General features: G+C 40.1%; 1 protein-coding gene across 1 annotated transcript; it reads left to right on the top strand.

The window, feature by feature from the left end:
• Positions 1-831: 831 nt before the first annotated feature.
• On the top strand, positions 832-13,620 carry LOC106080545 (nuclear pore complex protein Nup98-Nup96). The gene is made up of 12 exons (XM_013241955.2): positions 832-1,429; positions 1,495-3,886; positions 3,952-4,555; positions 4,673-4,775; positions 4,834-5,004; positions 5,065-5,312; positions 5,380-5,641; positions 5,707-6,461; positions 6,525-6,787; positions 12,319-12,728; positions 12,788-12,915; positions 12,993-13,620. The coding sequence occupies exons 1-12, from the start codon at positions 1,153-1,155 to the stop codon at positions 13,326-13,328; spliced, it is 5,949 nt and encodes a 1,982-aa protein (XP_013097409.2). The 5' UTR covers positions 832-1,152; the 3' UTR covers positions 13,329-13,620.
• Positions 13,621-17,994: the final 4,374 nt, after the last annotated feature.

Below are 17,994 nucleotides of genomic sequence, written 5' to 3'. Positions count from 1 at the left end.
AACCTGTCCGGCTATAAACAGAGGCCGAACTACCGCATGATCCTGTGCGCTTTCGTATCGAATCAAATTTCATCTCGTGCTTATTGGGTGTTATACCCCTTGTAAATTAATTTTGTATGTCCAAGTTTTTATAAATAATGCTCGATTTAAACATTCGCGTTCTTCTTAAATTTCAAAAATTCCCGTTCAATAATGAGATACATAATTCACAATAGAAAGATTTCGAACGGTTTTACTCGTTTATGTATGCGGTAATTCGGCCCCAACTATTCTCGTAAGACAGCATTTAAGCCCATGGCGAACCAATTAAAGTTGGTCTTATTTGTACAACAACCACAAATCATATGGTTCAATTCGCCATATTGCTATCAAGCTGAGATAGAAGGTAACAACAAAGAGAATGCAAACAAAAATCTGATATCCAGGTTGGACAGTATTAAGTCCAACCTGGCCGGCTGTTAACAGCTTTTCGCATGAGACCAACTTTTTAAATCCGCCTTGCTTTAAGCAATGCATGTGGATGCTGTTTTTAATACGATTATTGTATGTCGTGTCGCGTTAGTAACTACACCCACTTACAGAACATTGTTGGGATTGGTTTGCGCTTCTAATTTATTTGGTCCAATTGTTTAAATAGATTTTTAATTTTGCCAGCTGTGAAAAAGAAATCAGTTTTAAAACATTGTTTGAAATAATGGCATTTTCATTCTTTTATCAAATATTAATTTTAAAACAAAATAAAAAAAAAAGAATTACGTTACGGTAGCATTTAATTTGATTGCTTTTACTAGCCTTACGTCAGCTACACTAATTTCACAACAAAATCCACATTGTGCGGCAAGCTTCTTTGCAACTCTCCTGGAAAGAAGTCTTTACTACGATTACTACAATATTAATAAATTTGCGTTGTTCTTTGACTAGTGGGCCTTAAAAAGTTGGTCCAGGCGACAATTACAGATTGTGCGTTGTGCCTAAATTTCACGGAAGTTCTTTTGCATATTGGTGAAGTGGTTTCGTTGTGTGAAATTGTGAAATACAAAAACAAAGAAGAGGGAAATAAATTAGGCGGACCGCGCAAAGTATAAACAAATATTATAAGCACATAGCTGTTGCAAATCGAACCCTGCTACAGTTGCAGACTCCCCGTCAAATATGTTTGGAGGAGCAAAACCCACATTCGGCTCCACAGCTCCCACTACGGGTTTTGGTAGTTTCAATAATACCGCTACCTCATCACCATTTGGCCAAAGTGCATTTGGCAAGCCGGCTACCAGTGCATTTGGCGCAGCACCTGCTTTTGGAGCTCAGCAAACAGCACCTTCAATGTTCGGCTCTACAGCTGCTCAGCCACAAAATACCGGTTTGTTTGGTGGTGCTAGCACTTCGACGGCATTTGGAGCTACAACTAATGCCCAACCAGCTTTTGGAAGTAAGTACAGAACTGAATAACTGTTGAGTCTATCTTTCGATATTTTTGTTATTTTAATTTTACAGATTTTAATCAACCCCAACAAACCTCATCTATTTTTGGAGCCGCCCAACCGCAGGCAAACACTTCGCTATTTGGTCAACCGGCAGCTACTTCCGCTTTTGGAGCGGCAGTGAAACCTTCAGGTTTGACTGGTTTTGGTCAGACCGCTACACAGCCGACCACCTCACTGTTTGGTCAGCCAGCAGCATCTACAAGCACAAGTGGTTTTGGTTTCGGCCAGACAGCTCCCACAACAACTAGTGTTTTTGGCAGTACAACAGCCTCTGCATTTGGCCAGCCAGCAAATGCGGCCGCGGCTGCCAATGCGGGAACCTCGATTGCCAAGTACATTGCCACCACCGGCACGGATACCTTGATGAAGGGAGGACAACCGAACAATGTCAACACCAAACAACATTGCATTACGGCTATGAAGGAATATGAAAACAAATCGTTGGAAGAGTTGCGTATGGAAGATTATATGGCCAATCGTAAAGGACCCCAGGCGGGAGCTAACACAGGCTTTGGTTTTGGGGCAACAGCTCAACCCGCTGCAGGCACTGGTCTATTTGGGTCTACCGCACAACCAACAACTGGTCTTTTTGGACAACCTGCTGCAGGAACCACGGAAAACAAGGGCTTATTTGGGTCGACTACAGGAGCTTTTGGTCAGCAAACCAACACAGGCTTTGGAGCTGCAGCCTCACAAGCATTTGGCGCCAAACCCTTTGGGGCAACGGGAGCAACTGGCTTTGGTGCAACAGCTACGGACAACTCTAATCCTTTCGGGGCCAAACCCGCCTTTGGTCAAACTGCCCAGCCTTCAATGTTTGGACAAAACACAGCCACCAGCACTGCACCGGCTTTTGGGCAAACTGCAACAGGCTTTGCTTCAGCTTTTGGACAAACCCAGGCTCAACAACAACAACCGTCGTTGTTTGGCCAACAAGCAAACGACCCCAATAAACCTGCTTTTGGGTTGGGAGGAGTTTCGACGGCCAACACAGGATTCGGAGGCTTTGGTAATACTGCTACCAGCACAGCAGGAGGTGGTCTGTTCGGAGCTAAACCTGCTACGGGCTTTGGAGCAGCTCCCGCTTTTGGACAAACATCTACGGCCACGACAGGTTTTGGAAACTTTTCTTTGCAGAATACAAATGCCGCTAGTGGAGGCCTCTTCAATACCGGACTCAATAAACCCGCCACTTCCGGCTTTGGAGCCTTTGGCACTCAGACCTCCACCGCGGCCCCACTGAATTTTAATACTGGTACTGGGGGCACTTCGCTTTTTGGTAATAACGCCGCCAAACCAGGAGGACTTTTTGGTACAACTTTGGGAGGCAGTCAAAATACCACAGGTGGTGGTTTGTTTGGCAACACGGGCACTTCAGCATTCGGCACTAACAACAGCACCTTGGGTGGAGGTTTTGGCACTACCCTGGGAGGATCTTTGGGAACCATGGGTGGTTTGCAAGGTACACCACAGCAGCAACAACAGGTTCCCATACATCAACAGATTTTGTCCAAAGTCACTTCACCCTATGGCGATAATCCCATTTTTAAGGACTTGAAGAGAAGTGAGGAGAATGATCCCACCAAAGCAACAAATCCTGCAGCCCAAAAAGCTATACTGGACAATGGCAATATTAGCAATCAATTTAAAGTAGCTACCAAGTCTTCACCCAGCGTGGTGCGCGTAAAGCCCATAGGCTCGTCATTGACAAAGAAGGCCTTGTTCGAGGGTCTGGAAGAATTCGATGCCAGTGTAGAAAGCTTCAGCTTGAAACCCAATGCCAAACGCTTGGTATTAAAGCCCAAAAATAATCAAACCTTGTCCACTGTGGGTGGTGGTAGTACTCAAACGCCTCCAGCAAGTCAACACAATACTCCACAACGCCAAATGCCTGCTAGTGGCAACAACAGTTTGATTTCGGATCCACGTAACGAATCCTTCTCAGGGGAAATACCGACAGATCCGCCGATACAAAGCCAAGCAAATGCAGGAAGTGGATCAAGTGGATCAGGTACACCGAGCAATAGCGCTGCCACCAATGTGGTATTGGATTCTAGTCGTCGTGAATCTTGGCTGCATCCCAACAATTTGGAGAAAGTAAGGCAGCACAATTTGAATGCTGGTCTGGAACCTGGCTCCTCACACAATAATACATTGAACGAATTGGTGCCCCGAAAGCCACTGGAGACATTTGCCAATAGAATGTCCGTATCGACAGTGCCGGAGAATCCTTTTGAAGATCAGCCCAGCTCGCTTATGTCAAGACGTGAGACCAGTGGCAATGCCAATGACAGTATTTTGTCCAGCCGTTCTTATAATGCAGAAGATAAGTCGATAATCATTGAAGATCCTCAAGCCGAATATGAAGAACATCCCACAGGCATTACTCTGAAGAGAGTAGGGTGAGTAGTACATATTGTTTTTTTTTTTTAGAAAAGTTGCACTTTTGAAATGATTTTTTTTACAGTTACTACACCATACCCTCTTTAGATGACTTAAAGTCCTATTTGGCCGAGGATGGTTCTTGTGTGGTACCCAATTTTACCATTGGACGTGAGGGCTATGGCAATGTCTACTTTGGCAAAGAATTGGATGTGGCAGGCCTGAACATAGACGAAATTGTACATTTTCGCAATAAGGAAATTATTATTTACCCTGATGATGACAATAAGCCACCCATTGGTCAGGGTTTGAATCGGGAGGCCCAAGTTACACTGGACCAAGTTTGGCCTCTAGATAAGAGCATTCACGAGCCCATAAAGGACCCCCAGAGATTGGCTGAAATGGATTGGGAGGCAAAGTTGAGACGTGTTTGCGATAAGAATGATACCCGTTTCATTGAATATCGTCCCGAAACAGGCAGTTGGGTATTTAGGGTTAAACATTTCTCGAAATATGGTCTAAATGACAGCGACGAGGAGGATGAATTGCCAACAGATCCAAAAAAGGCTAAAATGACGGCAATGGAGGCAGCAGCAGCTAAACAAACTGGAGCTGTGGCGGCAGCCCCTATGGGCACTATGAATGGTCAGGAAAAAATCACAATGGCCGCTTTGAAAAATGCACAAAAGGTAAGTGGATATAGGGAATAGCAATCACCCGCATACACAAGGAACAGTAGACTGCCGTGCGTCTGTTCATAACTATTTTTAAGATATGTTTAACAAATTGCCTTTTCTTTTACCCAGATATCCGAGGAGGCGGCTCGTTCATTGGATCCCAAATCCTTGACTTCGGTGGGTTTTTATCCCATGGATGAATCGGCTGAATTTATGCTGATGGACAAAACTCGTATGATTTTAAATGTTGTTTATTTTGATAGTTTTTAAAACGTTTTCCTTTATTTTAGAATATTTTCAAAACAATGGAAATGACTTTTCCATGTTCGATCATCCCCAACAAAGTTACAAATCTGGTTTGACTAGTCCCACAGCTACCTTGGCCAAGGATATGGGCACTGACTCGCATAAGTTGCAACTCATGAAGGCTTCGTTTTTTATAGATGATGACAATAAATCAGGTAAGACGTTGCTCTTTAATCTGAAAATAAAAATTTTGATTTTGGCTCTTTCCTTGTAAGAATCCTCGGAATTTGGTCATCATCGCGACTTTAACCGTAATTTACCTTCTGCAGTTGGTTTATTTGGCCGTCACATACAAGATATGTATGATTCTTCTCAATCCTTGTGGAAGGAGAGTGCTGGCTTGGGAGGTCATCTCTCGGAAACTTCAAGTCAAGCTGATTTTGTTAATGTTATGGCTTCACCGCCAGCTCCTGCTTCATCTGCTGGCTCAGTAATAAGTGTATTAAAATCCAAGGAGCAAAAGGTAATTTTTATTGGTCCCATACATTTTCAAAACCCATTCAAGTTAAAATTTCTTTTTTTTTTTTTAGAGCAAACCCATTAGAAATGAAACCGAGGCGGCCGCAGAAACTATTAGCAAAATGGCACCTTTTATTGTTAGGCCCAAAGTGGCTTTGGTCAAAAGTTTAGCTGTCCAAGTTCCTTTGATAAAATCTGTGGCATATCCTTTGCGTTTCAAATGGCCTGCTGATTTGGGACTTTACAATGGAAGAAAATTTAAAATGGGTTTCGGTCCCCAAAACACCATGATTGTACCCACTACCCGCAATAATCTAAATCGTGAAATTAAATGTAAGTTTCTTTGTTCCACTCAAAAAAAGCAGTGAAATGACAAATTTCCTTTTTACCATATACAGCTAAAAATCTCCTGGATGTTTCTTCCCTGCTATTTAAAACACGTGGCCCCAATGATTTCTCCTCCAGTATTCTTCAACAATTGAAAATTTCTGCCACCCAGTCATATGAAAACTTTAAGCAAAGCATTGTGGAACATTTGCAAATTCAATTGCGCAACTCCCAGCAGCAAGATGTGGAGGGTAGCGAATGCCCTTTCATTAGATCGGATGGTGGCACCGAACTCATAGTCAAACATTTAGATGAAGCCATTAAACTCATCAATCTTGGTGCCTTGGAAGAATACAATGTTTCAGTGTGGTCCTTGTGTTTAGCTTTGTGGGGTGATCATGAAGAAATGGAAGGTCGTGATCCCACTTCACATTTTGTAGTAATGTGTCGTCGTAATTTACTCTCAGAATGGCTAGAAAATACTCTAACCGATAAAGATCTTTTGACCCGCACCATTTCCAAGCACACCTACTTGGAACATTTGTTAGATTTGATTATGTGTCATAAAGTAACCGAAGCCTGTGAATTGGCATTTTCTTATGATGATGCCAATATGTCATTGTTGTTGGCCCAATTGTCTTCGGGCCCCACAGTAAGACAGTTAATGGAAGATCAATTGGCTGCTTGGAATGCGGATAAAGCTGATCAATTTATACAAGTGGAACGGCTAAAAATGTATATGCTTGTTGCTGGAGTGTCTCTGATGGCCTCATCGCATGGTGTCATTAATACACTGGAGGGTGTTGAATGGATTAAAGTTTTGGCGGTAAGTTATGAGAAGACTCTAGGTTAGTGGCAAAAACCTAAAGTGAAAATTATTTCGTTTTAGCTGCAATTATGGTATTTATCTTCGCCTACTTCTTCTATAACGGATGCTTTATTGGCCTACGAGAAATCTTTTAATTCTGAAGAGTTCTTCTCTTTGCCACCCACCCCTGCTTACATGGAAAACAGTGCTAACAGTAATGAGAGAAAAACTTGTTTTGATTTGCGTTATCACTTATTGCAATTGTTTTCCAAAAGAAGTCATCCCTTGGAAAGTCTGCTGAATCCCGCTACACACACCTCTGACCCCATGGACTATCGTTTAAGGTAAGGCATTTGTAGTGCTTGTAGTTATTTAAAAGGCAAACTGTAGTTTCCATTCGTCGTTATGAAGTTCACACAATCACGGCAAATGTGATCGCCTAATCGCGGCAACTGCCATCATTCCCTTGGGTAGGCAATCTGACGTTTGTTGCAGGACATCTTAATGAACCCCACATAAAAATATTAGACATCAAAAAAATTTGGCATGGAACTCGCGGGGAGTGAGCCCACGACTCCTACATGGACACCTCCAGAACCACGTTAAATCTCCAAATCCCAGCGGAAAACTTTCTAGAGTCGGAGTGAGCTTCTGGACACTCGCGGACGGTCATCCAGTGGTCTGCTGTGTGCAGGTTGTGGTTATAATTCGTTACAGCTAATGATAGTAGTCCGCGTCTTGGTGCCTGATTATTTTCCTATTGGGGTGTAAACTCGATCAATCGTTATTCGATTAATCGATTATTTGCAAACTTTAAAAAAATCGAACAATTGCAAATGCAATATTTTCAGATAAACAAACAATCGAATAACTTAGAACGGTAAATCGATTAAACGCTTTGATGGTTAAAAGCTTACAAAAACACATGAATTGTGTCATTTATCTTCATATACTTCATCACAAATTTTGAGCTCAGAGGCACAAAATTGTGGATGAGGTGTTCAACAGCATCTTGTGCTTAATTCAGTTTTGCCCAAGGTATTATTTATTTCTTTCTTTATGAACGTAGTTGTCCACGTTGTAACGACAGGTTTTCGCCTTGTGTGCTAGGGTATAACTCGTGGGGGAAGGGTCCGTCACAGAAAATTTATATTTGCAATGACTAGAGTAGAGAACACGGAGTTTATTTCAAGGAGGCTACAAAGAGGTTAGTATCTTAAGTAGAAGACTAATCACTGAGGCCGGGAACGACCCTCGGGAAAACGGGCCAAAGCGGGCAGTGGATGGGTGGCGTAGGTGGGGACCTGGAAAGGAACTTCAACCTCCAAGATGGATTGCACAACAGCTGTGCAGTGTGAATGAAGATATAGGGTGAAGACGGTACTTTTTCGAAAACGCGGCTGGAACTTGGCTAGACGGCGGTTATTGGCTACGGTAGGGTCAAGCGATGGAGGGTCAGTTTAGCAGATCGGTTGCTGAGCGTTCCGTGATGATGAAGTGGAAGACCTGGTTCAGTACTTCCCCCTTCACACACGAGCTGGGCTTATTAGCCAGTGACTTGGTGGCTGTGGAGGTCTGGGACAGCATTCTCAAGAGAAGGGTTAGCGTGGTGGAGAAAGTCAAAGTTATCTAACAATGCTGTCAAAGTCAGATTACGTCGGTCGTCGAGTCAGAGTACGAAAGTACGGAAGATGTGTCAGGTTGTTACGGTGCAGTGACCACGGCAGTATAATGTTCTGGGAAGGGAAAAATTGGTGTTGATACCACGTAAGAACACTGTTAGGCTGGGGTACGCATGTCGGTAGTTACACGAAGTTTCTACAGTGCAGTGACCACGAAAGTACACTGTCTTGTGAATGTTAAATTGGCGACAATACGGTGCAGCTACCTCGAAAGTACGCTGTTGACAGGGAATATGCGGCAAGGGTGATACTAAGCTCTTCGATGCAGTGACCTCGAAAGTACACTGATAACTATGGCACGACGCCGAAAATAAGGTTTTACACAGCTTTTACGGTGCAGTGACCTCGAAAGTACACAGTTTTGTGAAGGCACAACGGCGGATATACGGTGGAGTGACCTCGAGCGTTCAGAGTTATATGTAGCTCTGCGGTAGAGGTGTGCACGTGAGTAGTCGTGTAATACGACTCGTGTTACGCGTGAGTGACGTGAGAGATCCAAATCAAATAACGTGATCGTGAATAAGCGTGATTGAATTAAAATTCTTCGTGAGCGTGAATCACGACTCTCGAGAAAATCACGGACCACGAGATACCACGACTTAGGGTTGGTATTCTATTCCGCTTTCGAAAAGTCTCTAAATTTTTGAATAGCTTCGCAAGCGAAATTTGACAGCAATCAAAAAATTTTTGTTTCCATACCAAAAAACGTTTTTTTTATGTGCACTTACTTTTTTCTTTCTATATTTATTTTTTTTTGGAAATGAATAAAAAATTTACAATTTAAACAAATAAAATAAAAGAAAATGACGCTGGCAATGGTAGCCATAATGGTTGCAAATATAAATTTTTTATTTTTATAATTTGCCATTTTCTTTACTATAAGAAGAGTACTACTTTTTGGTTTATTTTCTATTACAATATAATAAAATTTTTTCAACCGTGATTTGCAAGTTTTTCATTTGTCGTAATTTTTTCGTAAAATTTTTGTCTTCTGTCTCGTAAGCGTGGGTGAACGTGAGTAGACATAAAAAAGTCGTGCTTAAATAATTTGTTTGCCTCGTGAGCGCCCGCGCGTGAAAGATCACTCAAGTGCACATGTCTACTCTATGGTACAGTGACCACGAAAGTACACTGTTGACGAGGAACAAGCGGCGCGGATTTACGAAGATTTTACGGTGCAGTACACTGTTTTGCGAAGGCACAACGGCGAAAATACTGTGTAGTGACCTCGAATGTACACTGCTGACGTGGGTTTGCTAGCAAAGCTTTTACGGTGCGGTGACCACGAAAGTACATACACTGTTTAAAGAAGGTACAACGGCAGAATCATGGGGTAGTGATCACGAAAGTATACTACAAGTGGCTCGGGTTTAACGGGATTTTACGGTGCAGTGACCACGAGAGTATACTGATTGCCGGCGAAAGGTTTACAGGACTCTCCCGGATCTTCATGATGCAGTGACTACGAAAGTACACTGATAAACGTGTGAAAATCGGATGTTGCACGGAATTTTATGGCTCAGTGACTACAAAAATGCACTGGTTATCTGAGAAACCTTGGAGCTATACGATGCTGTGACCACGCAAATACACTGTTCATTCAGACGGTTTCCCAACAACAAAATATTGAATGCACTATCTGCAAAATCAGTGATTAGTGCAAAACTCGTTGACAGATAGTACACTTCGCTAGAAAAAATTGTACTCAGCTGTACACCACCTGGTAACTATGACATGGTTATTATCAAGGTATATTTATTTACAGATAGTGGCAGTTGCCCAACAATAAAATATTGAGTGCACTATCTGTCTAAATCAGTGATTAGTGCAACTCTGATTTTGTGTATGTTACTAGTTCGCGCCATTTTTCGTTGTTTGTGTGTGTTATGGTTCTTAACTATAATACACACCCACAACCAAAACTCGTTGAAAGATAGTGCATTTCGCGAGAAAAAATTGTACTCAGCTGTTTACTGTATATATTCATGTACAGGTGGTGGCAGTTGTCCATCAACAAAATATTGGTTGCACTATCTGTCAAAATCAGTGATACGTGCAACTTTGATTTTGAGTACGTTACTAGTTCGCGCCATTTTCTTTGCTTGTGTGCTATGGTTCTTTACTATAATACACACACACAAAACTCGTCGATAGATAGTGCACTTGGCGAGTAAAAATTGTGAGCAGCTGTTAACGGTACACTACCTGGTAATTATGTCATGTTCTTGATCGTCACAGTAACGTGCCGGTCTTGATCACGTCACCATTGACGCCGCCGGCCCATAAACCGCACCAAACCGTAATATTTTTGGAATGCAACGATGACTCACGGAAACGGGTGGATTGCTGTTTGATCAATAACGCATATTTTGCTTATTGACGAAGCCATTCAGCCAGAAATGAGCCTCATGGTTAAATTAGACGTTGTGATCTTATCGTTGAGGCTAACTCCGAATTTCCGTAGTAAATTTTAATACTTACGACTCGTTGTTGGCTCGTTTATCATTCCATCATGAAATGGCAACCCTTACTGAAGAGAAATGTCAAAAGAGCGGCAAAAAATATGGCGGCGTTTGCTAGTCCTATCGGGCTACTTTTATAGCGTCCTTGTTGAAAAAAAAATCATGTATTGAAAAATAATTCAGTTGAAGTTAAAGACATGACCGCTATCGAGTTATCGATTTCGGAGAAAAAAATCGATCTGCCCAGCATGTTTTACCATCCCCAAGGTAAAAAAGCAAATGGTGGTTGCTCAAAAGGGACCAAAAGAAATACAAGCACGTTCTAAACAATATGTCACTTTTTTTTAAGAAACGTTGCTGTCTTCCACAATAAACTGTTGTTTTATATGCTATGAGGCTTACGTCGTCTTTATCACAACCAATGGTGCTTTTTCATTGTTTAATTCATTTCGGAAGGAACAATGAGAACCGCATCCAAAGTAAAATATATAGTTGATTGAAGTTAGAAGTCTTTCCTTGAAAAAATATCCTGCAGTAGTAAATGTAGTGGTTAAATGAAACAATTTTTTGCAATGGCCATGTTTGTTGTAGAGCTGGAAAAATATAGATGGCACTATCGATATTTAATTATTTGACTGAATGTCGATTGATATTTTTTTGATGGATACTATCGCAAAAGTATTTTTTTTTTGCAAAATTTAACAAAAATAAGCAATCCGACACTGAATGTATCATTTAAGATACATTGCGCCAATAGAGGGCGCCATTTTCATCCCATTAGAGAAACATTTTGTGTAATGACTTCTCTCATGACTTCCAACTGACCTTATTAACCTTGGTGTTATTTGGTCTGTGCATAGCTATTGCTTCTATATGATCTCCTATCGATCTCCTGATTTTACCTCTCCTTTTCGTTTGAAATGTAGGTGATGGGAAATTAACGATAGTATCGATAATATCGATATTTATTATTAAAAATATCGAAAATATCGAATGGTGCGATTATCGATGATACAGTTTGCCAGCTCTAGTTTGTTGACAATTTGATCATTTGCTTTGGCTTTATTGTCTTAAGCACAAAGTTAATTTTTGACCAAATTAATGGATAAAAAAAGGAAATATTATTTTCAAGTTTTTTTTGCCTCTTGGGGCGAAGATCGCTTAATTTCATAATTTTTCGTTTGTTTCTCTTTCGAGACATCTAGTTATCACAACACACACCAACTCCTATGGGATGCGTTTCCTCATTTGGTTAGAATAATAACAATTATAATTATTTTTTATCCTATTTTTTTACCTAATTTCTCGAAAATAGACAAAAATTGGTAGTTTACGATAGGTAAATTGCTGCAAGTTTCGAAAAAATTTATCGATAACGGATGTTATCATCGTAAAACAAGGGGAATTGGGCCCCAAACCAACGAATCCCATTGCTCTCGTCTGCAAGTTCCGCCGTCTGCGCTGGAAAATAGGGCAAAACTAGAGTGTTCAACCAGCTGGTATAAGGCCATCAGCTGCTGCGTAAATTTATAGGAATTTTTTCTCAGCAACATGTGTTACAAGGTTAAAAAGAAACCTTAAGCCGAATATTTACAAAAATTCACTAGGTCACCTCTTCATGTAAAACCCGTGTATGTTGGTCTTCCATTCCTGCCTTCTCTTTTATAATTCAGTTAGTATGAATATTTGTTCCACAGTATTATGTATGCTCCCTTCCTTCTTATATTTCAGTTGGTTGTTATTGCAAACTTTGGAAGCCTTGGGTTATCGCCACTGTTCCGAGTTATGCGAATCCCAGTTGCATGTTGGATTTGCGTCTCAATTGGAAAACAATGACTTGTGGGAGTGGGCCATATTTGTATTGCTGCATATCAAGGAGAAAAATCAACGTGAACTTGCAGTACAAAATGTCCTCTATCGTTATGTGTCCGTCTCTAAAGATGTAGCCCTAACGGACAAAGAGAAATTTGTCATAAATAATTTGGGAGTGCCAGAGAAATGGATTGACTATGCCAAAGCGGTAAAGGCGGGCGCCATACAAAATTACCACTTGCAAGCCAAGTATTTGCTGAAAGCGAAGCAATGGTCCTTGGCACATGAGATTATATTCCAACACATAGCACCGGATGCTGTCATAAATGGTGAGTAGCCAAATGTTTATAAATAATAATTATTAATTTATTCAAACACATTTTTTCAGACAATTTGGATTATTTACATGATTTATTGAGTCAATTTGAAACACCAGATTTAAATAAAAGCGTAAAAGTACCCAATTGGTCTAATCAAGGGCAGATTTATTTGGACTTTATAGATATCAATGAAAAGGTAGGGTACAGCAAACGGTATTTTGAACTTTTTAACATGTATGTATTCCTCAATTTTATTTTTTTTATTAAATGTAGTTCAAAGGACTCAAATCCCTTAAAACTGAAGCCGATATTGAAGCACGCTGGGAAAATCTTAAACCCCAATTGGCCGACTTATGTTCCCGCATCAATCTTTTACCCTGTCCCACACCCAAACATCGTTTGTGTCAAAGTGAAATCGCTCAAAATTTGGCGTGCTTAGTTCGTGGTGTCCTTCTTGTTTGTCCCATCTTAAATCCCTGCCTCATTATAAAAATAGCCTTGGAACGTCTACCGCTGCCACAGGAATTCGCCCAACAAGAACTTCGTGCCCTGCTTGATACGTTGGTTGGTGACCTCTCCAAAGCCCAAATGGTACAGAGTGAAGTGTGACAAGCTTTAGCATGGTAACAAACATCAAGATGAGACGTGTTTTATTTTTAAGTACTACATTTTTGTTTGGCTATACATTTAATATTTTTCTTCAAATATTTGCTCTACTTTTTAAGCTATGCGGTAAACGTGCTCGATGTAGTCCTTCTTCTTCTACTTTATTTCTACAAATTGTCTTTAAAATAATTTTCGTATATTTTGTTAATTTTAGAAAGTATTCCGTTATTTAAACTGAAACTATTGTTTGCCAGTTACTTTAAATTTTTTGGTTTAAATTAAAAAAAAATGTTAAAAGTCAAATAATAAAACTGATGGAATTATAGATAAGGAAAAAAATATTGGTGTTTGGTGGGGTAGTACATTTTCTACTAATGGTTTTTATATTTTATGATGTAGTTATTGACCTCCAATTTGTATGTCCTTGTTGTTGCCTTCCAGTGGAAATTGAAAAATGGACTTTCTCAACTTTTGTATAAGTCAAAGACACACAATTACATTCTGTATCTTCTGTGCTGCTATCGCAGCGGTCATCCAAATCACCATCCGGTTGAATCTTAATGATCTAGAGCTTCAGCGCCAAAAGAGAGAACCTCTAGACCGATCTTTAAAGTAAACACCAAATAATAGTCCGTCGTTTAGTTGACGTAAAAGTGGCTACTAAATACCAACATTTTTAACTTTTCTGTTATCGTTTTTTACCAAAACGATTTTCGTTAAAACAACTTAGAAGAGAATTCCACAACAGATATCAACACGATGTTTTGAAATCCCACAACAAGTCTACTCTCCCCAGATATATTAATTTACAGGAGGTGGCAGTTGCCCAACAACAAAATATTGCGTGCACTATCTGTCAAAATCAGTGATTAGTGCAACTCTGATTTGTGTAACCAAAATTTGTTGAAAAACAATGCATTTCGCGAGAAAAAAATTGTACTCAGCTGTTTACGATACACTACCTGGTAATTATGCCATGATTGTAGGTATGTAGGAGATTTAAAGTGACTCTTGGGGCGAAATGCAGAGGTCGCCCTTAAACAATTTGCACACCGCGGAACACAACGACCAAGTCTAGTCTATAATAATCAATGCTGGACCATCGTCGTTAGCAAAACACAACACCTGTTCATCGTATTCTGTTTATTATCTAAACTCACCGAGTTGGAATACCTACAATCAAGGGGGATTTAAAAAGGTGGTCTAACGCGAACAGCCGGCCAGTTTGACGGTATTAAGATGTCAGTTCTGTGTTTACATTCATAGCAAACCACTACATTTTTTTATCTGTACAGCACAATAGCTGCGTTCAGGAACTCAAAATTTTTTGCAAATTTGCACAAATTTTTACTGGAAGTCGTTCGCGTACTTGATTTGCCAGCAGAAGAGAGCGCGAGAGAGAGCAGTTCGAAAATAGAGAGCCTGCAAATTTCTACTTGTAAAGGTCAGCTGTTTTATGAAAAGCAGCTGTTATATGAAGATACGAAAGCTAACACCCAAATGGATAAAAAAGGCAAAGGTAAGTAAATATAAAGATATTGTTTATTTTTAATTATTAAATTTGTTTAATTTTTATTTACTTTTAATGAAGATTCTAGGCAGCAGCCTGTGTTCAGGTACAGAAAACTCGCCAAATGGAGTTGTAATTTTACCTCAAGGCAGTTGTTCTACTTTAGAAGGAAAGTGCAAAATTATATGGAAAATCTTGAAAAATTAATGGATAGTATTCTTCCAGGCACCAAGAAAAGAGCAATTATCCATTTCTTAAGTGTTTTAATGGAATCATCCTCATCGAAGAGCTACGATGAAACCAATACCGATCCTTAGAATTTGTTAAGGAGGGAAGATGCTGCCTTGGGACTGAGTGGGTCTGGCTGGGCAGTTAAAAAAAATGACGCACAGAGGGATTGGAAAATATAAGTGCAAATTAGTCTGCCAATTGTAAAGGGATAACACAGTTTCCGTAGCCCTCACATGACCAAATAGAAAGCTCCCTTTGCCTAACATCAGTGGTCGCAGCAATTTGTCTATCCACAATATACAAAAGCATTAGCTGTAGCATTAAATTCAGTTCACCAGACCGTCGCAGTTCGAAGAGCGGCATTGTGCCAAATCAGAATATTATTCCACTGCCGTTCACATAGCTGAATAGACTACACTGTCGCGGCATAACTTACCACAGACCGGTTAATTGCTTTGTACTTGGTTAGTCCAAGGTTTCTTTGTCAGCACACCAAGTGCTGCTAACAAGGGACCTGAGAACGTTGTTTTACTTTTGTGTATGGTGATGGCATGTAAAGCAGTTGTAGTCCTATGCAGATTTCGAAAAGCAACCTGATGCTCGACGAATGGAAATTGTCCAATGGGAGGCGTAGTCCCTCATGCGTCTTGGCTACTGATGAGAGAAGGGAGAGCGGTCTGTACGACTCCCCCTTGCTCGTGCCCTTTCCAGGTTTCAGTAGCGGGATCACACTGACCATCTTCCAAACATCGGGTACTATAATAGTGTTCAGACAGGCTGACGATAGTTGTAAGGTACTCGACTCGAGGCAGATCCAGATTCTTCAGCATCAGTGCAAAGCTTCCGTTTGAAATCAGCGACTTGGCGCCACGAATGACATTCGTACCTACGAGCACGGTTTTTGTAACAGTATGTTGTACACTGAAAGATTCCACCGGGTCAATGCGGTACGTACAACCGGCTGCCATGGGATTGCACGGTAGCGGCAATCCCCTGCAAATTTTTACTGGAAAAGTACGCGAACAGACCTAATATTGTCTAAGGTGGATTTAAAAACTTGTTCTCACGCCAACAGCTGTTATCAGCCGGCTAGGTTTGAAGGTGTTTTTTAGATTTCTTGCATATTCTCTGCTCATTTACGCACACGTATACACACACGCACACACATTTCTTGGTGTGTGTTGGCAAAACGTCGATCAGCTTGATGGCAAGATGGCGGATTGCTCCATATTATTTGTGGTTGTTGTACAAATAAGACCACCTTTATTTGTTTCGCCATGCTGTGCAATAATGCTTATTGAGTTATATCAGCATGAATAAAGTGATTTCGGTAGGCTAGAGAATATGAGCAAAACTACCGAATATGAAATTATGAGTTCAAATCACGCGGCGGCAAAATTGGATTTTAGGGTATAGTAGAGAGAGAGTGAGAGAACGAAAGAGATTGGCAGAGAAAAAACCTGAGAGCAAAGCAGTAAACGAACAAGATAAGCAGGGCGAAAGAAAATTAAAACACCACCACACCGAAGCTGTGCAGCAAAGCACATGTGGTGGCTGGTTAAATGGTTTTTTGTCTTGCTCTTGGACATATTGTTGTTGTTTTATGTTGGCTTGCAAAGAGTCCTTTCAACAACAAATTTGTACTTTGGGTCATTGAAATTCAAAATAAATTATTGCAGGAAAATTAACAAATTTCGCCGTCTTTTTTCGACAAAAGTTGTTGTTTTTCAAAATTATTTTTATCTTTGTGCATTCGTTAAGAGTGCAGAATAAAACCATGGATTTTGAGGGACCAAATAATGATACATGGTGTCTTACTGCTTTAAATTTTAGAAAAAATGGCGTAAGTTCTGACATTGGCAGTGACTGGTACGTGTGCTAAGGGATCTCTTTAAAATTTCGTAAATTGTGGGTAAGAAATGTGTTTTTTTTTGTGCGTTTAAAATTCACCTGTTCAATGCCTTCAATCGGAAAAAAGGACAACATGGTAGCTGCATACAAATATATTTTTGTTTTGCTTATGGACTTATTGTTGTTGTTTTATGTTAACTTGCAAAGAGTGCTTCCAACATCAAATTTGTACTTTGGGGTTTGAAATTCAAAAAAAAATTGTTGCAGGAAAATTACCAAATTTCGTCGTCGTTTTTCGACAAAAGTTGTTGTTTTTCAAAATTATTTTTATCATTGTGCATTCGTTAAGAATGCAGAATAAAACCATGGATTTTGAGGGGCTAAATAATGATACATGGTGTCTTACTGCTTTAAATTTTAGAAAAAAATGGCGTAAGTTCTTACATTGGCAGTGACTGGTACGTGTGCTAAAAGGTCTTTTTTAAATTTCGTAAATTCAGGGTAAGAAATGCAGTTTTTTGTGCTTTTAAAATTCACATGTTCAATGCCTTCAATCGGAAAAAAGGACAACATGGTAGCTGCATACAAATATATTTTTGTCTTGCTTATGGACATATTGTTGTTGTTTTATGTTAACATTCAAAGAGTCCTTCCAACAACAAATTTGTACTTTGGTTTGTTGAAATTCAAAATAAATTGTTGCAGGAAAATTAACAAATTTCGTCGTAGTTTTTTCGACAAAAGTTGTTGTTTTTCAAAATTATTTCTATCTTTGTGCATTCGTTAAGAGTGCAGAAAAACCATGGATTTTGAGGCGCCAAATAATGATATATGGTGTCTTACTGCTTTAAATTTTAGAAAAAAGGGTACGTGTGCTAAGGGATCTCTTTAAAATTTCGTAAATTCCGGGTAGGAAATGCGGGTTTTTGTGCTTTTAAAATTCACATGTGCAATGCCTTCAATCGAAAAATAGGGCAACATGGGAACAAACCCTTAAATCGTGAAATCGGGTTTTCCAAACTCCGCACAGTTGTTCATTGAAATCGGGTCAAAGTACAACATTTATGAACTCAAGAT

Source organism: Stomoxys calcitrans, chromosome 2 (assembly GCF_963082655.1).
Source record: "Stomoxys calcitrans chromosome 2, idStoCalc2.1, whole genome shotgun sequence".
NCBI lineage: Eukaryota > Metazoa > Arthropoda > Insecta > Diptera > Muscidae > Stomoxys > Stomoxys calcitrans.
This window is presented reverse-complemented; position numbering and strand designations above follow the sequence as displayed.